Source organism: Lingula anatina, chromosome 7, assembly GCF_051362555.1.
Source record: "Lingula anatina isolate TDL-2025a chromosome 7, LinAna3.0, whole genome shotgun sequence".
Classification (NCBI taxonomy): domain Eukaryota; kingdom Metazoa; phylum Brachiopoda; class Lingulata; order Lingulida; family Lingulidae; genus Lingula; species Lingula anatina.
Window position 1 is genome coordinate 24,152,915 of NC_141773.1, and position 25,047 is coordinate 24,177,961.

General features: G+C 42.0%; 2 protein-coding genes and 1 long non-coding RNA gene across 13 annotated transcripts in view; 1 reads left to right on the plus strand and 2 right to left on the minus strand.

The window, feature by feature from the left end:
- Window positions 1-60: 60 nt before the first annotated feature.
- Window positions 61-6,280, plus strand: LOC106162279 (uncharacterized). Its single transcript, XM_013539500.2, has 2 exons — window positions 61-221; window positions 2,730-6,280. The coding sequence occupies exon 2, from the start codon at window positions 2,745-2,747 to the stop codon at window positions 3,873-3,875; it is 1,131 nt and encodes a 376-aa protein (XP_013394954.2). The 5' UTR covers window positions 61-221; window positions 2,730-2,744; the 3' UTR covers window positions 3,876-6,280.
- LOC106162298 (uncharacterized) overlaps window positions 4,644-25,047 on the minus strand; it is a 48,320-nt gene continuing 27,916 nt past the window's right edge. For 7 of the 11 annotated variants that reach the window (XM_013539526.2, XM_013539525.2, XM_087016561.1 and 4 more), the window contains 2 exons: window positions 23,286-23,359; window positions 4,644-7,707 (listed from right to left, as the gene is read on the minus strand). In XM_013539526.2, the coding sequence (XP_013394980.2) occupies window positions 5,844-7,673 (1,830 nt within the window). In that variant the 5' untranslated portion in view covers window positions 7,674-7,707; window positions 23,286-23,359 and the 3' untranslated portion in view covers window positions 4,644-5,843. Of the gene's footprint in view, window positions 7,708-8,109; window positions 9,333-20,989; window positions 21,337-23,285; window positions 23,360-25,047 lie in introns of those variants that run through there. The other 4 variants (XM_013539527.2, XM_087016563.1, XM_013539539.2 and 1 more) reach the window with 3 other exon arrangements.
- LOC147760941 (uncharacterized) lies at window positions 23,368-24,455 on the minus strand. Its single transcript, XR_015335342.1, has 2 exons — window positions 23,777-24,455; window positions 23,368-23,608 (listed from the first exon to the last, which is right to left on the minus strand). It is a non-coding gene; the product is annotated as an uncharacterized LOC147760941 (long non-coding RNA).

The following is a 25,047-nucleotide window of genomic DNA, read 5'->3' on the forward strand; positions in this document are numbered from 1 at the left end:
CAAAGCACTCTATCTGCTGGGTGAGATAACCCGCTTGTTGACGTGGAGTTGAAATGAGGTCAAGAACTGCCCGCGAAACCTTTGCAACAACGCAATAACAAAAGCAGTGAGCAGGCGTGTGCAGGCTACTCCAATAACCTGCCCAGCAGTATATACCTGCCAACTTGTAGACCATTCTCCTACTGTTAACAGATTCAACCGATGTCTCAAGTACGCACGACGTAAGTACAGTTAATTAGTACAGCATAATTAGTACGAACAAATCTGATTTATAAACCTAATGAAGGTTTGACATTATAATGAAACCGTCAATTTGTCTTCATTACACTAGTGTTTCATTATCTTAAGTTCATGTGGAATTAAGCACATAATCGTATTACCCCGTATTTCTTCATTTGCAATTATTCCTTCCCATAGCGAATCAAACTCCGCTTGCTGACTTTCCCTGTCAAAAGGGAGTTGCATATATGCGCTACCTTAACTTATTACTAGTTATAGTCTGTTTACGTTTTATTATTAATACAACCCAGATAAAGTGCTCACAGATAAGAGAACGACCCACATGACCGTACAGCCAGATAAAGTTGTGTACGTGTATTTGTGTCGTGTTCCTGTCGTGTTGTCGCTAATGTTTGAACTACATAACGCTTCAGAGGACAGAGAAAACGAAGTGCTATATCTGTTTCACTTCAATCTTGTTGACATTGTGCTTGTCTCCCATCTCGTTTTTACTGATATTTGACTGGGTAAGATATGAACAACAAGATATTAACCCTCTATAATCCAACTTGTGTTCGCATTATTCTTGACTCTTGTTCCATAATCGACAAAATTTGATTTGTTCGGTTTGATAAGGCCTACTCTACACTTCAAGTTGACATTCTGACAGACTGCATTACCAGCACCTTGCTGATCACTTCTGAATAAAGATGTGCTCGCTCACACAGCCAAACATACAGCAGGCTCTGGACCGTTTTTTTTCTATCGACTGCAGTTTTCATACCATGTCAGCCACCAATTTCTCTATAAGAGATCAGGTGGAATTCTGCTGGGCTGTCGACCGTCTGGTCAAGACCATAGACGCCAGCAAAGCTCAGAATACGTTTTACTTTGGTTGGTATCAATGCGTCCTGATAACAGTTGGATTCTAATCACGTACAATCTCTGACCCTGAGATGACATATCGATTAAAATCACCGGTTTAATCCACAAGTCTAAGAAATGACGCGCGTTCTAATGAATTACCACTAAGTAAAGGGTTCGAGTAGGAGTGGAAAAGAAAGAGAAGCTTAAAAAAGGCTACTATTAGAAAGAAAGTGTAAGTACCATTACGAGAGAGAGAGAGAGAGATGAGACAATTCTGTTGTATGATAAAATGTTTTTCCAACAACAACTTTAGATCAAGATTGTTAAAATGTACCACTCCTTTATTTCAATGTCTCACAAGGCACCCTTCACCGGCGAGTTAGGCTGTATGTCGGAAGAACATCTTTGAATTATTTTCATAACTTTAGGTGCATAACACAGTGGATGATATTATTATTTACAGTATACGGTTTACAATACCAGTACACTACAGTACGCTAAGGGTTACTGAAAACACAGAGCTGGCGTTACTGTCCCAGTCCCCCCCCGTACTGACCCGTATTTCGGTGAACGCGGGTGACCTTTAGCTAGTTTAGTCTTTCAACTGATTACACCTATATATAGGCTGCTGGATAGGAAAGTAGGTTCTTGTTTTGCTTTCTGTACACCACTTGTGGTTGCTAAGCTCTGATAACTCACGTTGTTCTTTTTTATAAAATTGAAAGTTATGCACCCCTTAGATAGGCCGTTACTTAGTATGCAATATTGATAGTGGATGATTGTCATATAAACCCTCTAGCCATGAGCGGGAGATAAGATTATTCGTGAAATGATTATTGATTAATAAGCCATTAAGGCACCTTTTAGTTTAGAAGAATCGCACTTGAACGCTCCTCTTTAGATTAGCGAATACCGACATGTTTGATTCGACTTAATCTGATCCAAATTTAACCTTTAATTCTTCCGGACAGTGCATCGGCCTACTTGGATTTTCTACCTTCTTGCCGAGAGGAATATCGATTTTCAAAGCTTATCCTATCTAACCTTTATTTGGACAGTGAAAGTGAACATAATACGACGCGACAACCTCTCTTACATTGTAAACGAAAAAAAAACACTTACTCAGCATTAAAGCCGGTCGGCCTGAAAATATCATCAAACAGAAGTATAGAAATATGTTGAACTAACGTTTCTTTTTTACATAATAATCCTCGTGATCTGATTGATTGGGGAAAAAGTTGCTGTTGATGAACAGGAGAATTAATTTAAGCCACAGGGGACAGAGCAAATACAGATAAGATAAACCGGTATGATTCTATAGGCATATTGTCTTGAGGAGAAGTTTAAATGGTACCTGAAAGGTTAATCTTTGCTTCATCATGGCGTGCGGCCATTACAATATACCGGGTAAAGGTCTTGTGATTGCTATCTTTGCATCGATTTTTCTCTACATTTTGTACTTTGATACATTTTATACCTCCACATCTAAAATAGATAGTACTTGTTAAAAATAATAGAACAGTTGTTAGATATATAATGGAACGATTGCTTGTATTCACTGAGCATTTCAAATTTAGTCAGAGAGTTATTGTAAAGAAAGGATAAATATTTATGTTACATATTTTTTCATTTTTTACTTCCAGCCAGATGTGCTGACCATGCCACCACCTTGTTCCCCCACCACCCCCCGACCCCCCTCAGACCAGCGGTTATGTCTGCTAGGCAAACAAAACCACGACCTCCAGGCTAGGCTGCAGACACTGACCACCAACATTGACAAACTAGATGGCAGCACAACGTCAATATCACTGGATAATTTTGAAAGGATATCCAACGCTTATGAAAACCTCTCTACGCATGGAGGATTCCGTAGAAGGAGGAAGTCTCACGAAGGAGTGGTTCCAAATGAAAGCCGGTCCCAAGAATCGAGCACAATGCAAATGGATTTACTTGGGCTGCCAACTGAGAACTCGCAGCAAGACATGGAGACGAACAGTATTGTCCAACCTCGGCGCCATTCCATATCTGAGGGGGATCTTCCTCGGCAACGTCACAAATCACATACCGTAACCCATTGTGTGACACTCAGCCAAACGACTAACATCCCTGAAGATGAACCAGACACGCTTTCCGCTTTGAAACGATCGACACGCACACGGGAAGTTTGTCCTGGTGATGTACAAACTGCGACCGCAGTCACTGTCACTGAGCTGTCAGCGGGCGTCACCCCCACGGCAAAACTTGGCGAAGATTGTCTCTTCCCTCCCATTGCTCCTGCACGCAGACGACACTCCATCGACGTTTCTGCTGACCTTGGGCGCCATCTTCACCGACTATCGCCTGAGGGGTACAAGGGTTCCTTTGAAAGACTTGAGACGATTGGCGAGGCTGCAATGGCCCGGTTACGGCCCCGCCATGACCCCAGTCACCACAGGGGGATACCAGCCCATCTTTACCCTGAATTCTTCCACATCTACTGTCATGACTCCCCTGGCGGCAGGTATCAACATCACGAACCTTTCCATGGCGCTGGTCCTAGGCGGCGGTCACGATCTCTTGGTGCCTCCGACCTGATGCCGTCAAGACATGGAGAGCGGCGAGATCACCCCCACGTACCACCCCCTATCCCCGAGTACCGCGTCATGTCCAGTCTCCGTCCCTCAAACGCAGTAGTCCAGGCAGGGGAACAGGGCCTGGCCTCGTGGTGCGGGATGTCCAGGAAAAGGTTGGAGAGAGTGCAGGCTTTGGACAACAACGGTGAAGGGAAACAGGCCTCGGAATATCAATGAAGACAATGACACGTTTAAATAAATGATCTGCAAAGTTTGATTCATATTTTTTATATTATGGCCTACAGTTTATTGGATGCTGGCATGGCTACCCAGTTTACCTAGCTACCCAGTGTTGACGGACTTTGTGTACAAAACAATGGGCAGAAATGTTTTATTTATTTCCATGAACGTGTAGTGCCTGCGCAGTGCTACAGAGCAGTGCAGATGTGACAATGTGAGCGTGTCTCACCTAAAGCAATCTCACTACTGCCAGGCCCTAGAGTTCACATTGCATTTGTAGAGAACGTAAGTTACGGTTGTGACAAATTGCCCTCGAGTGTGTTTGAACTCCTAGTGTGGCCATACAGTTAATTGTGTGTGATAACGTGAAAGTCGAGGTTCGTGTTAGACCACCAAACTCTCGGTTTACATTTACAGAAAGAGCTGTTCGCAGATGTTACACATATTATTTCACAAGAGCCTTGATGTAATATTTATCATTAAATTATCCAGACTCGTGATTGATCGTCTTCTCTTGTTCGGAACCTGCGTAATACATCATTTTTTCTCTTTAGAAGTTATTATTGCCACGACATTTGTTTTATTCTTTTTATTCTTCTTCACGACTGTCCGTTAATGAGCAGTCGCCTGAATTACCTCAACATCTTGCAAATTGTTCGCTTTCGACGTTGGGAAACCTCTCTCTCTTCCACACACACACATACACACACACACACACACACACGCACACACGTTGGTGTAGACTGACAAAGACAAACAACGGAATATATTCAGAATACACAGAGTATTTATTTTTGACGTGAGAATTTAACTATTCATAGTGGATTTTTACATTTACGTTTTTTAAAAGAGCTGACTTCTTTTTCTTGCGATATATTTTTAGGCTGAGGTAGCTGTCGAGTATACAGTAGTTAAGAGTAATGTCCTCAAACTTCACACAAATAAAATATCATTGCAAACTGCTTCTGAATGTTTAAAGTGATGCGATGAAAAAGTGGCAAATCTCTCCTCCAAATGTTCTGTGGAAGTGAGACTGTAACTTGAATCTGCCACAAACACAGACAGAAAAATGATAACCCATTTGAATGTCTCTGTAAAACTGATGATTTAATTTCACAGTGATTATAATCTAATTTTGCTCTCCCTTTCGTGAGACACAGCAAGATAGATATAAATAAATTTAAAACTGGGAACATTGTGAGCTAAGTATGAATAATACAGGGCAGTTTAAGACAAGTCACGGCATTCTGCATCTGAGTCTTAATTTTAATTGCTGGGACAATGCTATTTTGTCCACTAAGTTCCGCATTCTGGACGCCGACGCGTGCAGATTTAATTGCCGACCACGTTAGCCTAATGACGGCGTTTAACTATGTAGATAAGACAGCCCTCTTAAGAAATTCTTCTTGGGAACAAGGAGGGATAGTTTGGCAATTTTTGCCCAAGATTCCTCCAAAATTTCTGGCGATTTGACACGACATAAATTTTAATCTTTTCGTGAAACATTTTCAGCTATAACACTTACTATTACATCCCTCCGCCTTTGGAGGTTATCCTTTATATTTACTTTAGTCTAGCTGCTGTAACGCTGTATGAATCAAAATAATCTGATGGCGTTCACCTTTTTTTTTTACTATATTGTTCAGTTCTTCATAGCTGCTTAACAACCAACACTGATTATTGACACTGATAAACATTATACCACTCTTTAAACACAATTCACCATGTCATTTAACAGGTAGACAAGTTTCACCGCTGTAAGTAGTACATACACAGCACTTGAGCGTGAGGTATAACTAGTAATAAAACATGCATAAAATACAACGTGTGGCATTGCACATCAACATGAGTTTCAACTTCGGGCACCATAAATACCGACTAACACCCCAACTGGCATTTGTCTTTTCTATCAATCATGGTTTCTGCTTCATGTAGGCACCAGAATAATGTTCACTGGTAAGTTCTCTAGATAGGCACAGTGAATAACTGCCTGTCGTGGTTGATTCTCATCATGTCCTGGAGAAGTTTGTTATGTGAGGTTGCTCGGCCTGAGTAGATGACAGAGTTCGACACCACGATAGATGGCGTTCTTGCCTGCTTCTCTACCGACGTTAAAGTCTTTGGAGTAAACGCTGTCGCTCGACATGAAAGTTTATCCATTGTAGAACTATACAACTTATCCCTGGAAGAACGCTTGTTTGATTTGATTTGCGATCGCGAGTCTTTGCTTTTGCTTTGGGTTTTATTTTCCTCGGAAGGAGAACAGACATGCACATCGGCTGTAACAGTCTTTGTGAGCGCATGCGTCTTGGTGTCAAGTTTTGTAGTTGATTTCGTATTTTGATCTTGGCAGGAGTTTGCTTTGACACCGTAATAATGGCTGCAGTCGTCAAATTCCGAGAGGGGAGAGTCTGTGTAATGTCCGGAGTCCGTGGAATTGTCTGACACAGTGGTCACCGTCGTCAGGGAGACCGTGTCGGCCGCCGTGGACGCTTGCGACGCAGCGTAAGTTGCATATGTTGTAGACACCGACTGCGCGTCGTCTGTTTCTGTCTCAGATTCGCGTATGATACGCATCACGTCTTGTTTCAGCTCTAAATTCTGGCGACATTTGGACAAGAAATATTCGTAGGCATCCATGCTGTCAGAGCCAGAGGATACACTGCTGTCTGCAGAGCCGTACGTGCTGCCAGTGTCTGAACTGGAGACACTGTCCCTGTCCATACAACCTGTGTCTCTGACACACTTTTGGTGGCGTTTCCTTGGTGACCGTTTCCTAGGAGACGGTGCAGATCCCTGAGAATTCAACGATGTATTATTTTTCTTCTGTTTATTAATAATCTCAATAGACTCACGTATGAGTTCATGTAGGGACGCCAGAGCGTCTGATTTGAGCATTGTTGGGGTCACCTCGGACTGCCTGTTAACCTCCTGTGAGTTGTCAAAGTGTGCAGTATCCAAGATGGCGACAGCGCCTCCGCCATCTTCCTCCCCCAGTGTCATTACTGACATCCCGGAGATGGAGCAGTAGATTTCCTCCTCATCATCGAACGCGTCCTCGCTTTTAATGTCAACTAAACTCTCCTGTGATTCAATGATACCATGACAACCCAGATCCATCATATCTGAGTCGTCACCATGGCAACATTGTACAAACCGATCATTGCACTGATCGTTATGTGATTGTTTAGCATCATATGTGATTTGGTTGTGATTTTGCTCATCTTTACAAGAGTCAATGCTGTTTCTCTTCATACGCTGTTCTCGCATTCTCAGCCACTGTTTGTTCATCCGTAACTCCAAGTCTGGCGGGCAGACGCTGTTCACGCGGCTTACTGTACTGGTTCTGTCTGGTTTTTCAGGAGTTGTGCTGCAGGAGGTGTGAAATGTAGCATTATCCTCCCTTGTGTGACCACACACTCCCTGCTTCCCAACTATGGGGACAACTAAGTACGGACCTACCTCCGCGGCACGGCAGAAGTCTAAGTCAGGAAAGGGGGGCCTATTATTATCATCCACAGCGGGATAGTCAGGTAAGGTTTCCCTAGAGAGCGCTGGGATTTCTTCATAGATGTGCATCAACAGGTCGTTCTGGAGCTGAGACGAGGAGCGGCGGGTGTCCAGCATATCGGGCACTGAGGAGGATTGAAGACCAGCAGGGTGCTGCGGGGAGAGACTGGAGTCTGATTCTGCTGAGGAGGCGTTTGCGGCGATTCTGACTTTTGGCTGTTTCCGGCGCTTGATCCACTTGATCAGTTTGGGCAAGTTAGACGACGACATCTTGGTTTGTTTCATTGGTGTGTCTTTAAAGGCTTGTTACCATAGCAACCTACAAATAAAAACGAGATCGTGAATTATTTATATGCTGGTATGTATTCAACAAATTCTGGACATCTGAATAGTATGGCAACCAGCAGGAATTATGTGTATATGGTGTTATACCAAGTTTTTAGGTACCACAAGAACACACCACTGGACCTTGTGGTTAATACAGTAATAAACACGCAAAATAACCTGGAACTGGGGCAGATGTTACAACTGAACCATCACATTGGTGCAGTTATTGTAACAAATACACCAAGGGATTGTCTTTGATAAGACGTCACTGTTTGTAACAAACAGGGAGTCCTTAGTTACAGTCACCTCACGCCTCTCTATACTCCAACAGAAGACAATCACATTATAACAAGACCCTCGTACACTGCGCTACTCTGTTTTACACTCCGCATACCTGATAAACAATTGGTCCTGAGTTGGTTCTTCAAAAAGCTAAACACAATTCCAGTTTGTAGAAATACTTGCAAATCCAACCTCTATCCCAGACTCAGAGCTCTAGAGGTCTTCTCTCTGTGAAGGTTCGAGGTAAAGTGTACCATAGAGTGAAGTGAATCCCACGTTATGACTGATCTCAGCTGGTCCTCGTCACACAGATAGTGGCTTGAATCCACCAACCAATAACAAATTGCCTTTCATTTCTCTTCCTCGTCAGCCTTCATAGGCTGTTAGCAGCCCCGTGTCTCACCACTGATTGCTATCTCCTTACACTCGGGACCTATTATTTTCTGACTCAGATACGCGCTAGCGTTCTTTCCTCCTCACACGGTTAAAACGCACCTATCGTACACCTGGTACAGCCAGAGTTGACGTGACCAGGTGACATATCCTACCTGTCGCGCTAGATCTACTCCACTTATTAGAGCTATGAATAGGGAGATCTGCAGCAGGGAAAGCCCCGGTGTACGTTTAGCCAGGGTTGACCATCTCGCGGTGCCTGTCTTGCATGTGAAGGGTAATGTTCAGTTCCCTAGCTGGGGACAGGCTTACATATTATCATAGCGTGGATGGGTGGGAGAACGGAGCCGGGAAAACAAACAATAGGTCATGTGACACTAGCAATTATTGGCAGTGTAATCTGCACGATAATCTCGCTGCGCCAGGGTGTTTTTTAATTTTTCCCTTGTTGTGAGATAACCTCTTTTATTTGCGATCAAATTATTTTTCTCGTGACAGATGATGCATGTACAACAACAGTGGTATTTTACATATGTACCATTTACAAGAATCTGAAGAAATGTTCCTCAAAATGCTGTCTCCTCGTTAATCTAAAACATCTCTCACACATCATACCGCATACCCATCTAGTAACTTCTACACACCGAAATGTCAAAAAGGGGATATAAATTGTAGTAAAACAGCAACTCATGGCGATAAGATTATTCCGCACAGCGTCTAAAGAAGCCAAACAGAAGACACATTTCAGGTGTGACGGCAGACACCATGTCCGGAAACTGGTCTTGTATTGTTGAGCAATAACAGAACTTAACATCGACGAACTAAATGCACCCAGGCACGTTACTAATATCTGTAAGAATATTATCCTAACGCAGTTGACTTTATCTTCATTTAACTTCCACATCATATAAATCCTTCAGGTGCCAGTTTCTTGAAATTTTCATTGTTTTGAGCTCGTACCGGGATTTTCAGTAAGTGCCACAATACCCCCCCCCCCCCACCTTGTTTGGCCCTGTTTAGTTTTTGAAATAATTCTACACAATAAATTAAAATAAAGCAAAATCTGAGAGGCTTATGTTCCAATGCCCCGGTGTTATTTTTCTGATTCTTACATAGACTGACAAAAACTTAACTAAAGTTGGTCGGTACTAAAGCAATAATAACAGAAGCAATGATAACTCGCGTCATACATACGTAAGAATTTATGTCATACATACGTAAGAGTTTGCCACCTGTGCAAAATAACTTCTGGAGCCTCTTATTCCGAAAACTCAAAAGTTTCCAATATGCGAAGGCGGCAGCATTCTAACACTGGAAAAATATTTTCTGCAAACGACCCGTCTGATACATGAAATAAGGGAACCAGTATAAAATGTTCTCCCTTGTCGAAGTTAGAACCTTAGTGAGTATGTAAAAAAAAAACACTCAGACTTTGCACAGGAGGGTGTTTCATTCAAAAACACCTTTAAATAGATAACGATTTATAACGAGAATCACAGTGAGACACGACATCTAAATACTTCCAGTACCAGCGGACGGTTGTCGCAAGACATACCAGACACATACAAGGCAAGGGCGTCTTCTACTTTAACTGCTAGTAACATGGTACAATATTGTCCAAATACAGAGATTTTAAACAAACGGGAAATACTTTTGAGTCGTTAACATAAGTCGAAATATGTAACTATAGAACAGGTGTAATTCAAGCATAATAAACGGAATAGGTTGACACAAGCATGTCCCTTTTGTGTGGATTTTATACATTTAAGTAATTAAGTTTCTCTGTACATTTATTATTATTATTATTATTATTATTATTATTATTAAATTTCAAAGGTGAGCATATAATGCCTAGGCGAATTGCCACCTTTATTTATACTGTATCAATATTTAACCCTCTTGAGAATAAAGATGTTTAAAAAAATTGTGTGATATTTTGGACGTCACCACTATCTTATTTACATCGCTAAACCAATCAACAAATTAGTGTGAAAAAATGATGGAGGGATTGTCGTTGCGAACGCTAACAATTCAACCTACACATCTAAGAGTTGTGTTTTGATTTGGTTACTCAAAAAAGTTTATTTTTTTTCTTCAGATCCTAAAAAACATCAATCTTCGACCCCACAGGAAGCAAAGACGTGGCCAGACCTGGGGTTAGCCTGCCCTCTAGACGTAATAGTTACATTCTGAAGGTTTAAAACCGCTTTTACTGACAGGGGTAGGGCCGTCAGCGGTGTAAAGATGTATTAATAATCTTTATCGACCACTGATAATATAAAAATACCCTGATTGTGGTGAGTGTCGTAGTCAACAGAGGAAGACATCCAGGTTACATGGTCAGGGTTTACCCTAAAACAGGGACCAGAAGACGTCACGGATGGAAAAACAAAAAAAATTAATTTTTAAAAGTTTCCTAAGGTCACCGGATTGAAACTGCCTCCATGAATCTATGGGATTGACTGCGGGGGCAGCATCTGGCTCTTCAGTTTTCCCACCAGCCCTGGGGCACTAAGGAGACAAAGAACACAAAGACCAATAAATAAACCCCTTGAAGTCAACTTTCCACCTGTCCTTATATCAAGGCTAAAAACAAACGACCCAATTAACAATCCACAAGTGAGATCTGACTAATTATTGTCCGTCACCTTTGTCACAGAAAAGGGTAAGTCTCATTACTATCCATTAACAATGTCACAGAAAAAGATCTGCCTAATTACTGTCCGTCAACAATGTCAGCGAGACATGTCAAACTGGGACCTCACTGGCCACATACTGGACGCCAGGACAAAGCTGCCTGCCACTGGCCGCGGGTTCTACACTGGGCAGAGCTGTTTAACAGCGCAGACAAAACCACAATGTAGGTGTAAAACAAGATAATATCCAGCTGACAGCCCATGTGAACTGATTTCCACCAGGAACGTACAACATGGAAGAGAAAAAAAAACGTACGGTGGACAGCATGTTGATGGGAACACCCCTCAACACACAGACAACCCTGCTGACTCTTTCAGTGAGAGAATGACGAGACTTCGCCAGCCATTAGAACTGTGACATGCTGATCGGTAACAATACTCATTTGAACTTCTTTGGCAGCAGTAACGATACAGAGGTAGAAATGACATATGTGATGTATGTTAACCAAACACCAAGAGTTGTGGAAGGAAATCGACCTTGAAGACTCAGCAAAGACCGCCAATTTTGTCATAGATAGGAAAACCATCATTTTCATTCTTTACATTTCATAATAAGCAATACGCCTACACAACACATCCCTTTTCGGGTTTCTTTTTCATTGGGACATTCTACGTATCACACTAACTGAACAAAAGAACTTTGAACGATATGTACTTGTATCATGTTTGTAAAATTGATAGGTTTTACATAATATTCTTCCTCCACCCAAAACCAGCCACATTGTGTATGAAATGCTCAATCACATATAATTCCTCGGCACAATTCATTTTTCTCCACCCAAAAGATATCACATAATAAAACAATAGAAGGGTATGTCAGCCCCCGTATATTTGGCCAGTCGTGTATCATTATGTCTCTGTGAGTTGCGTGCCCCGCGCCATCAGTGGTCAAAACAGAGCCATGAAGATACTCCTGCTGCCACATGAAATATGAGCAGTACTCGAGGCCTATAGAAAAAACTTGCCACACAATGTAGCGATATATGTTGTGGTTCCGAAAACAATTATGGGATCTGAAGATAATTGTGGGAAGATTTTTTTAGACTGAATGGCCAGTGCTGGACATTGGCCAGTTCCCATGGTGGACGGGGGAAGTGTCCAGTGTCGTCCAGTGAATCACGGGTAAATGTGGCCTGGTGTGAGTGGGATGGAGGGAGTGTGGGAGGGATGGAGGAGGACGGTAAGGGGGAGGGGGGCTGGACGCAGGGAAGGAGGAGAGAGAGCGATAGTGGGATTAAAGAAATAACACAGTAATACCACCAATGCTACCAAACTGCATAATTAAATGAGGAACAAGGAAAACGACGCGCTAGGTAAATTTGACATATATAAAAAACTGAGGAAAATGTTCGAAATTGAAGCTACTAGTATGTAGTCATCGTGTCACTGTATGAGGAGCAGCTGATATTAGTAAGCATGAGATCATATGGGGACCACAATTTCACGCCTCAAGGTACCGTTATAATAGACGGTTATAACTATACACAGCACGGTCCGTACCACATATGTTAGTCTCATCTTAGAAGCCCTGCTTTAGTATAACACTGATAGCATCATGTATATCCTGAATTTCATCTGGTATCTAACCGTAAAGTCATCCATATGGAGAGTTAAAGAGAAGCTGTGTATTTGGAATATTTTCCGCCTTTTGCCCTGCAGTAGTGATACGAGCACAGCCAGAGTATAATCAGCTGGAATAAAAATATGACAGGTGCTCATTATCTTTTTCTACTTGGCTGGACGTTTTCAGGCCTTCCGGGTTAAATGTGTCATTTATACGTCAGAAATAACCTTGTTGGTTTCTCTAGAGCTAATTTATGTTAAATAATTCCCAGCATCCTCCGGGTGCAGTTTGGTTATTAATTCTGAACGTAAAGATTAATGTATTTGGCCTTCAGGAATGATAAAACTAAGGTGGCAGTTAAGTTAAGAATGAACCTCCTTGTTTACAACCAGTGTAGCAGGAAACTGCAGTTCTCCGCACCTCTCTGGCTGTCTTCACGGATGTCATGAACATGTCATGAACATGTCATGAGTTTATCTTTTCAAACCACACTACAGATGTTATCGTGTCTTACATCATGACATCATATACAATTCACGCATGTTACTGTTAATACATTTATTTATTACATATCCTTTTGTGACATTGGTTTGCTGTTGACTAGTATCTCCCTTTGATACATTTTTTTTTTCTAAGCTCGGTGCTTGAGTTCTGTTGTTACTTAAAATTATCTGTTATACAGCAGACGTGGATGCAGCTACGAGTATCTGCTTGGTAAGATAAGACTCCTCTGCCTGTCCCTCCCCCTTCCTCCCGCCCCCCCCTCCCCCCCCCCCCCCCCCCCCCCCCCCGCCTCTACCGTTATCTATGGTGTTTATTGGGATGAAAAGCCGCCAACTACGACACCAAGGGGAACAACTTTGTGAAAAAGACACAAAATTTAAAACAAACAAAAAACTCCCTGCAATATACTAGAGCGGAACATAATTGTGACATCTATATTTAAACGTTACAAAGTAAAGCAAGACGTCCCCGAGGGACATTATCTTATTTGAAGATGATGTCTGCGTCAACGCGAGTAAAAATAATAACAACGCGGATAGTTCTCACATGAATTTAAGGCAGAGACAAGGAAGGTATTTGAATGAAGACTTTGAAAATAGCCCAGATTAGTTTAGATCTATGTTCCTGGTTCTGTGCATGTATTAGTGCCAGTCGTAGACAAAGGCCCCTGTCAGAGAATACGAGTGAGAACGCGGCACTGACACCATCAACATCGCGGTCACGTTCTCGGCTAACATCTCGCACGCTTCAATTAACAAGATAACAGATCAAGCAAGGCCCTCCTCTCCTCTTAATGACCCACCTGGCGTCCATTGCCCCAGATCCAGGCTTCTTGACCTGTGGTGACATGACGCCGCACGTGGGGACCTCCCTCCCTCCTCTCTTGCCACGGTGGGACAGGTAGAAACCAGCTTTTCTCGCACCCTTTTTGTCTTCCACGACAGTCGTAACTTAACAGATTTAACTTTCACGCCTGCGAGCTTCATATCTTAGAACATAAGACAATAATATGGAAGAAACGTGCCCTTCACTTTCCCCATCATCGCCGTCTTCTTGCAAACGATACTCTGAAGCTGCTGCTGTGTGTGCAGTGATTACCTAGCACTGGCAGTGCCTGCAGACGCTGTCGTCGTCGTGGACGCGCAGTAATTAGAGGTGTATTGATGATGGATGGGACGTTGACGTGATGGGCCCTTAATTAAAATGATCGGATTTTTTGGTCGATTGTCGGATATCACGTTCCTGGGTGCCATTAAACAAAAACCTATCAGCATGAATTGTATTGACGCGCTCTATTTCTCACTGCAATAAAGCCCTTTACATATGTGAAATTAAGGTTAAAAACTTGTTTCAGAAGTCGGTCATTTCTGCTCCATACCACCCAGTTGTTCGCTTCCCAATTTTAACATTTTCATAAACGTCCGTCTGATACGAAGAAGACGTTTTGAATACAAACAAGACAAAGACTGGTAGTACATCTATTGACTATCGCTCCATCAAGTCCACAGTGACTGCTGTCCTAGCCATGACACCGAGCACTTACCGAACTTCCAGGCTTCAGTCATCGGAAGTAGATAGCTGTGGTAGAACTGAACAACAAGCCACCCCTTTCTATCCCGCATACACATGTCCATTACCAGCAACAAAAAAACCAGACCATGTGCTCTTCCATTTTACGAGACACATGTCAGGGAAGATAAATTGAAATTAATTGCAAATCACCTATAATTGCACTCTGTCCCATTACCACCTGACCTGCATGCCACAAGGAGCAACATACACAGGACCCAAAATGTTTGTCAACAGTGCCCAAAGTCATGCTCTTTGTTTTACGCAATGAACAATCTAAACTATTACCAATGAGCTTAAAAAGTGATCAGATTACTTATGCCTAACTAACTTATAAAATATCCTGAATAGTTTTGGGTAAATTTGAGAGAAAATAAGGGTTGAAAAATTTGGAGAGCCCTGTACTTTCTCCTCGAGCCCCATATCCAAATGTAATTACAGTCACGATAAAAAACAGCGACATTTATAACCTTCACAACGCATTAAATGAACATGAAAGTGCAAAATATGTGCTGTACTCTATCTACCAGGAGTGCTATAAACACCTAAAGAACACAAAGCCACCTGATGGACAACTTTTTAATAAAACTTGTATTTCAAAAGCTTTGACATTCGAGTCCTAAATCAAAACGTAGGGAAAATTATTTTTCCCATCAAAGCCGTTATTTTGCAAAACAAAACAAAACCTAGTCCCTCACGCGATCTCACGGTCACATTAGTTTCCTTACTGCTACCAGGTGATGGATGTGACGGCATTGCAGGAACACACAGATCCAGTCTGGCATTTATTTGCTGTAGCTCAGGAGAATTATACTCCGTGAAACCATCTTAAGGCCCAGAGGAAAACACTGAATAATTGAAACGAAATATTTTACTGCATTGATTTATTTGCACTCAAGAAGGACATAAATGTGTGTCCTTTTTACTTTATCCAAAACAGTTTAAGTATTTGTTTATTGCTGGAGTTCCCTTTTAAACTTAAATAATTTGATTTTGGGACGCCAACAAGTGCTCTCTCTCTCTCTCCCTCTCTCTCTCTCTCTCTCTCTCTCTCATATCGTAACTGTTAATGCCTTAAGACTGACGTTGCACTACCTGCCCTCACTAAATCCTGGCTTAATGATCAACAGAATTGTTATTGTTGTCATATTTCCGATAAGAACACTGTAATAAAAAGGATTAACCTACGAAAACATCAAATTCCTCTCAAGTGATCGATAAGCGATCATTTTCTCAGCCGTCGTTGTTACAAGACAACAAGCAGTCCTATGCTACATGGGCGCAAACTGTCTTAATAGTCTTCAAACCTGATGAATGAGAGAGAGAGAGAGAGAGAGAGAGAGAGAGAGAGAGATCACCTTAAGATATCATCTACATGTAGTCTCCAGCTCAGTGTTAAAGCAATCCAGCCGGTCCTGCCTGTAAGCAGACTGACTGCGTGGAATAGTGTGACAGCGACCGGAGACAGTGCTTATTTTCCCAGTAGACGTATCCCCCCAGGAAACAGTTCACAAAAGACTGGTTAGCAAAGAATGCGAACACGAGAAGTTTTGGGTCGTCAACAGCGACCTCTACCACCTTACCTTCGGGAAATCAGCCACCAAGCATATAATTCGCCATCTAACTGCTTATTACTATATCATAAGTCTTTGTGTTCAGATATTTGGAAAGGTTACTTTTTTCTTTGGTTGTGGCTGTGTTTTTTCAGTGATTTCTCGCTTTGTTTGTTATAAAAGATAACGACGTGATAACTGTGAGATAAGTTGTACTATTACCGTATCTACATAGCTGAATGTAACTGTCACGACAAAACTCAGGACACTGGTGATACATTCTGGTTGAAATACGGAAATCACTCTCTCTCTCTCTCTCTCACACACACACACACACACACACACACACACACACACATACACACACACACACTCTCTCTCGCTTTCCCTTCCTTGTTCGCCCATGGGTGTTCCTGATAATATAGTTTTGTTAGTAAAATGTATTAGACATATATAACTGAATGCGGTGTATCAACTCTCCCCACGGACATGGGACACCAGAGAAATCATCACTAATTAAGAACTGCCACCTAGTAATGTATGAATCACTGAGGATTCAATAAGGATTGACGACACCCTTGAGAATCGGTTTAAAAAATGAAAAAGACAACATACCACATTTAGTTATTATTATTTGTGATTGATGGCTGCAAGAAGGCGCTAGTTCATCATGAAGAAAATACCTCTGTAACATGATGCACAATGGGTGTGTAATAACATTTAACTCAGTGAGCACGGAAACGCGTTCTCCAATATGAAACACTCAATTAAGTCCAGATTATCAAAAAAGACATCCCAGCATTACAAACAACAGAGTCAATGTTGATACAGCACTGGTGTCCAGCCTTCGGCCTTCATTTCACCAACTTTCTCAGACGCTCAGAGCACTTCAAACACTTCCAGCACACACCAACTCTCTTGACAACAACCCGTAGACACGAAGAGCGCTTTAAAACATGTTTTCTCAATAACCCTGCGAGTTTTGAAAAATCCTCCAATATTTTGCATTACTTGCACCCTGAAAAACGAAGTGGTGGAATTTCATCGCTTCCAGCTCAAATATCGTCATCAAATGATGCAGCTCCAATTTTCATATTTGCGGCGGATGTCGTGACCAAGACGACCCCTGGAGGGGAAGGTGGGAATAACTTTGGTAAATCCAGAGAGGAGATTTATAAAACATAGTACGTGATGCTATTTTACTAGCTATTGAGCTGAGAGAGAGAGAGAGAGAGAGAGAGAGAGAGAGAGAGCCCCTAACACAGCTGATCTAACTGGACCATTCTTATGACTATCTACATGAATATAAACTGTACTGACCTTTAAGTAACAATAAAATGTATATATGCTGTACTAGCCCGACAACATAGAGCTTACATATGACATTTGTTTGGTTCATTAGCACAATATGCTCCACCTGGTTAATCCATTTGCAAGAGTGCTACATTCAAGCTGGTTGAGACAACTGCTTCATAAGATATGGCAGAGACAAGTCTACGTTGAATCTAGCTGAGTGAATTGCGATAGGTGTGCCAGCATTGTGCTCACATTGCGCCGCGTGCCGTTGTCACGTCTGCTCTTTATACATGGGTTTTATGATATCACAGGATGCTGCCTGCAGCATTTCACCGCCATAGTGTTTAGCATTAGTTTTATAAAGAAATACGCACTGACGAACTATAAAGTTATGTCCAGTATTTCCATTCCTGCTTTTTGGCCACAGGAATCTGAAGTTAGCTTTCTATGCCAGGACCGTAGCAAGGAATTTCAAGAGGGGGGGTTCTTTTCTCTGAAAAAGTGGACCTTTTTCCATGAAACCTATGTGTGCCAAAAAAAAAATCACCCAGAGTGGACCTTTTCTTAGAAAGTAGTCTTTCGAACCCCCTGACCCCCCCTGGCTACGGGACTGTATTCAGCCCTGTTGTTTCAAATGTGCATGTTAAAGTTTATAATTTGTTACCGGACAAAGAAATAAAGGTAAAAATGCTTTGTCAAATTATGTTATAATAAATGTGTGTCGCCCACCTCACACTGCTGTTTGTCCAACATTCTGACAGTGCTGTTCTGTTTTCAACTTGGAGCAGAGGTTGAAGTGCAAAGTGTTCTAAACGTAACTTGTCAATGTAGAGAGTAAATATACCTCATGTCACTGAGACTGGTATAAAATAGGTACTGCTATGTTACCACGATCCCTGTCACTACGTCACCGGGCACTTCGTCACCCGGCACAGCGGTGGACACTTCTTTGTACGGCTTCAACGGCGGGTTTGTTCTCGGTCTAAGGCATGGAAAAAGCTTCAGGATACTGATACCTCTATTGTTGTCATATTTTCATAACTGACATTTCCCGGGTTTTTTTTTTTTTTTTTCGTTCTTGTCAGTAGCCAAATATCATCCTGTGACGAGATCATCAGAGCAGTGAGGCTGTTACTCGGAAAACAGGAAGACCGCTATCCGAGGGCACTGCGTACGAAGAATAAAGAAATCTTTATAAAATTGAAAAATGTCTTTCTGACAAAGAGGTAACACGAAGCGTACCACCGCTAACACACAACAGGATGACAATGTGGCAGGGTGACCGCAGATCTGTTAATATTGACACTGCCTGCCCGACTGTAACTCCATTATCACACGTCAGCAAGAACTGGGGGGGAAACCATTGATATTTTAACGACATGGCTGCCGGTTTACCACCTAATTTCTTAGTGCTATTGTATCTTTTATCTTGACATTTAGTTGTCGGATTATCCTAACGAGGTAGAAACAAATCGCTTGGTTACCGTGGGTCGTGCTCATGTACCATCATTTGTGGTTAAAGCACGAGATCTCGTACCTTAACCTGGGTACTGCTGGGTGCAACAAAGTGATCATTAAGTACAATTTTTAATAAAGCATAATTGGCAGGTAGACTTCACAATTACTTCATTTTACAAACACCGAGTTGAGATGGAGTCTTGTCAGCGTCCTGCATTGACCAGCTTTGTGTGGCTTCTTTGCGGATAGCAGATTTCACACTGACTTTGCTTTGGGTCATCCAATAATAGCTGGAAATCCTGCGTGAAGCATGACTCTGCCCGCCTACTGGGCCTATATAGGCCTACTGTATGCTATCTACAACCTACTTACCAGTGCAGGTCCTTGACTGCACCACGAAACACGAGCTGTCATGTGGAACCCACACGGATCATTATACTCCAAATTCACCCCGCTGTTAATAGCCATTTCGGATAAGATGAAACAAACGCTGAGCACACGGTATGACTGTCATGAACGTTAATACCATGTCTCAGTCCACCGTGTTACTACCGCGTCTTTAAGTCCACTAATACTCCCTAGGTGTGTGTGTGTGCACAAATTCCTAACTCTTAGCGACAACTTGTAAATAAAGATACCACGTTTGCCTCGAGAGGTACGAAATGCAACCATTACTGAATTAAAAAAAAACAACTTCAAGTTAGATACTTGAACTAAAAGGCAATAGTGAAGGGTTTTTAATTAATATGATAATTTTCAAACAATGATTTGCTTAAATTATACGTTTCCCCAAAGATGCTGTCCACGGACACAGTTTAGCCGCTGATAGGAAACATGAGTTGGTTCAGGTACTGTTACACTTGGCGTATAGCACTAACGTAGATGAAAAATGTCCATAACGCAGACAAACGCAAGGGGTTCATTAGAGTTACGTCGTATACGTCTCGAGTACGCAAACAAACGTTGGTATATTTTCGCATACGCGAAGGGAAATACAATGTTTTGAACATGATCAAGAGCATCTTCATACGCTGCTTATATGTTCGTTTTCATACGCTGGAAAAAGGGTGATTACATACACTCAAAATTGTGCGTATAAGCGATTCTCACAAACGATACTCATACATACCTCTATACTTTACAGTGTGCCAGAGCCTGTAGAAACCCAACAGTCAATCCACGTTCAAAATAAAACAGATGTTGTCTATTTGGGGATGTATTCCTACGTACGACTTCAAATAATGGCACTGTGTTCACTGGAACAACTCTTCCTTAACCCTCATGGAGGTACATTTGGGAGTAAATCTGACACATTACACTAGGTGTAAGCAATAATCCTACATGCCAGTCTCTGCACACGCCCCCCGCACCCCCCCCCCCCGCACCCCCTTCCCCGGCACACCACCTCTCCCCCCCCCCCCCAATCCTGCTACATGTCTTCAACATGCAAATGGTCAATTAATCGACTTCCATGACTGAGAACCCAACTAACAATTCCATTATCAAGAACACCAACCATGTTGGTTAATGACTCAATGGGAAGGACACTCGCTTTTTATCCGGCCATTAAAACAATGCAGTGACCAGTCAAGGCTATTTCACTATAACTATCGCTTTGTCTTTTAATTAGCAACCGGCGTTTGCTTACACGGTCAGCTGCTCTGCTAGAGAAATAGGAAGTTGATGAATTGCTGATTTTTTGTTAATGTGAAAATAATTAGCTTAAGCTGCTCTGCAGATGCTGGTGTTAGAAACGCCCTGTGTTCGTGGTCAGTGTGAGACAGCTACAGGAAACACGGCATGAACTATGGCCAGAGTAGAAAACCGTTTAACGTGTAAAAAAACTGTTCATATATCCCTGGACCGCAGAATAAAACAACGCAGCTCACACGACATGGTCGCTCACCCAACCTATCTATTGCAAATATAGTTCTAGGTAATTCACTTTCCCTCACCTACCTTGCCTGCATGTCCCGTTATCCAGCGCTCGTTCTCCCTGGGACGCACTGTGACACAAAATTCTAAATTGCTCATCCCCAGGAGACACAGTTCTAAGCCGCTGCTGCCTCGTACAGTTACATCGAGCACCCTTGTACTGTTTTCAAATAGAGATCTGGGTGGCCGCCGAGAAGCCGTCAGCTGAACTTGTTTAAATGTACCTGCCCTGGCCCCACTTCTAAAACACTCTCCAGGCTGAGTTCACTATTCAGCGTATTATCCGGCTATTATAACTCAGTGATGACAGATTACACTGCAAACCCAAACCACTTCACACGGCAGCTGTGAGAGAAGAACCCAATATTCCTATTCCTGGCCCCATCTACTACACTAACTACGTCAACATGGATGATGTAACGTCTTCATCCCAAAAACGTTGTCAACGAAGACAATCCATGCTTAGGGCATGTAAAATAGCTACAATATTTCCATCAGGCCCTATTTATGGATATAAACAAGTGTCTTCTGCAGGTTAGGGACGTGACAATGCTGAATACTCCAGTTTACAGGTGTTACGTCTCTATAATGAAGAATGTTGTGTAAATAATACCGTAATGTTGTCATGCACTGGGAGCCAGGTCAGTATCGACGGGGGAGGGGGGGGGAGGTGAAGGGGGGAGGAGGCAGCGAGGCAGGGGCAGGTTGATTGTGTTACTCTCTTAGATGTTACAGCACTACCGCCCGCTGTGTAATAAAATAGTGAATTACGCTGTTTTGAATATCAATTTTCTGTCACATCTTTCACACTTTTCTCTTTCAAGTGTGACCGTGTGATTGTCCCGCAGCGTGCCACAGATGGACTTAAAAAGAAAAAGACTGAATGATGTCGATATATATTTTACAAAATGTCTTCGTGATTTCATGTTTTTATAAGTACACAACATAGAACCATCTTGGCACGACCGCAACGCTTCTTACTCTTACTGCCTACATCCAGTTCTCCCCTTCATCAAGTGCTTTATCGCGTCCAACTTTCCCACTCCGGTGTGTTTAATATTTCACACTTTCTTTCAGCGTTAATTTCCATCATTACTCCCTGGAGTGTTAAAATCGAATGAACAATCTTAACACGAGCTATAAACGACATGGGATATTTTCCAGTAAAGAAGAGGGCATATGTATATATATATACTACCATATGTATATATACTACCATATGTATATATACTTTCAGAGTGGCACTGCTAAAACTACGCAATACCGCACTAGAACTTTCACCACCGTGACTCGTATTTTTGCTATTACTGAAGGTTCCATAGAAAGTAACAACATGCAAGCTCTGCCTATGAAACTCCATGTTCTAGCCGTCTCTTTTGACATCTTGCCCTCGTCAAGGATATGAAAATCTGACTTTGTTCAGTGGTTACCGTCAAGTAGGCTTAATATTATAGATCGAGTCTCGCGGCGTAATTATCAAGTGTGAGAAAATCGAAGTTTTTGCTCTACATCGTTAGAGTGCGGCTGCATTGTTGACAAAATTTCCAACAACAGACATTTGCATCTGTACTTGTTTACTTGTTGGAATCCCACGGTTCAATCATTATTCTGCAGTCTACCAGACCTTCTCTGATAACCTCGTGAAAATCAACCTACCTTGCAAACCCCAAGATTGATAAAATAACATTTTCCAAAGGTCACCAGACGGCATCTGAGCTAGTCGATCTTAAGACAGCCAATTACTGCTAATTTTCACCAAATTATCTGATGTAGTAGAATAACGTGGGAAGCCACAAAAATCTAGGTTCATAGGTAAAATACTCCCAGTAAAACATCTAAAGAACGTCACCTGACACTGCGGTGTCGTAACAATTGCATATTGCTGATGTCGGCACACAACTGTGAAAACAACCGGTTTGTATTCTCTCACAATTCCAAAATTACTCAGTCAGACAAGAACAGACATGTTGCTGTTTTCAGTAAACGACAAAGATTGGGAAGATTTCCGGGCAGACGATAACTTCGCCCCACTAAATCATAGACCATGTTGGTTTGGATTTGAAGCAAAATGTGGGTATCCCTCCTTCAAAAACCAATATGAATTTCTGCCCTCTATGTTTACGATAGCTAACTGATACATCTATTACCACCCGTCTGTCATTCATTATTTTTCTCTTATGTAAAAAACACAGAAGTAGCCTAGACAGCGAATATTGTTTAAACATGTAACATTGTAAGCTGGGTAAATTATCATTATTATAACTATCACAAACACCAATTTGACAAACATCTGAGTTAAAAAGTCGATGTGTAATCTTACCTGTGTTGCCGCACAAACGTCTGTGAATGTCTTCGGCGGGCACACACAGTCGTGCAGAATAGAGAGTCCTCTGTCTGAAATATGAAAATGACGCTCATAAAATACCCAGCTTCCTTTTCAAAGAATCAGGTGGACTTAAGAATACACGTGTTAAACTGCTGGCAACTTTGCTTCCACTGGCTCAGTTCTTGGGCAGTAACACCCTGTTGGGGTTGACTTAGAAGGGATTATAGCGGATTAAGACTCCGGTCTCCGGGGTGTCCAAGATACCCGGCTCTAGGATACGGGAGATCACGGGATTCTGGGGCTTCTGGTTTATTTCCCTATTTAAGGAAAACAAAACCAGATTAAGATCATTCGAAATATCTGAAAATTAGTAATTCATTAATTGGGATAAGTAGTAAAACATATCAGTGAGCACCTATATTCTGTAAACATAAAGCGTGTCCTTATAACAACGCATTTTAACTGGACTGGCTACTTTCACTTACGTGCTCTCTCTATCTCCGCTCAAGTTCACTGATACCTTCCCTTTGATTTTCTGCGACATAGGGCTATACACGGTGTGTCAAAAAGACCAGAACAACCTCTGTTAGAATAGTATGATATATCAACCGGTCAAAGGCAGTGTCGTAGAACAAGTGAACGGTCAATGGAGAAAGCAATGCACCACTCAACACGTAGAACGTTTAAAAGGTCATTTGGTCGGTGCACTTCAGACAGAGGAACTGACCCGTGCAAGTGCATTAAAAAGCCGACGAAGGAAACTCCGTCTGTTAACAATATCTATTCCAATACCAAAACCCACGAATGTTTTATTGAAAATGTGAGCTTGTCACTGCCCCTCCCACCCGCCTGTTTCTCTGCCGACAGCATTCAAACTTGTCGGTCAAACATATGACATCTTACATATGCCAGCACAAAGCGTTTGGTGACAGATGCCTTGCTCAGTGTGCTCCTCGCCAGGGACACGGTATCTTCACGGCGTTGTCTGTTGTAAACATGTGTGTGCCCCACGATGTCCGGGCACTCTTTCTTTAGACCTCTCAGGCAGTGTGACTAGGAATATTAACAACTCCGCATGCGTTCCGCCCCTCCATTACAAGTTACGTCGCCTTCTTAGCCTGCACGAGCACGTTACGTCAGCTTACAACTTCATTACACACGCTAGCATATACCTGCTAATTAGATTTCCGAAACTTTGATTCTTCCTCTAATCATTGTCCCTGGGGACTCATCCATTAACACTGCTCATAACCTTGCACTCGTAAATAGAGTTAAGGAGCTTTTTTACCTATAAAAAAATAAAGCAGGTCTTGTGATTGATAACTTTTACGTGACTTTTATATGACTTGTTTAAGCATCAAACCTTCCTTAGTTGAGACAGTTCACTGAACTTCGGCATGGTGGCAGTGGAAAGCGATGAGAGGTGGTAATGGGTCAACGCTCTATCAAAGTAACAATATAATCTGGTAGACGCGTTTGGTTATATTTCTACAATAAATTAAGTACATCAAACAGTAGGCAGTAAATGCAATGTATCGAAACACGCGCCACGAACCCTTCTTTTTGCCTTGAAATAAAACTTCTGTCGAGTGTTGTACAACAGAGTTCAGCTAAAATAAAACTTAAGTTATAAACCGTATTTATACCATGACTTCAGTCGAATGTTGTACAACAGAGTTCAGCTAAAATAAAACTTAAGTTATAAACCGTATTTATACCATGACTTCTGTCGAGTGTTGTACAACAGAGTTCAGCT

What these genes read in the sequence shown, in the direction of transcription:
- LOC106162279 (XM_013539500.2), top strand. Translation starts at nt 2,745, where the DNA reads ATGCCACCACCTTGTTCCCCCACCACCCCCCGACCCCCCTCAGACCAG.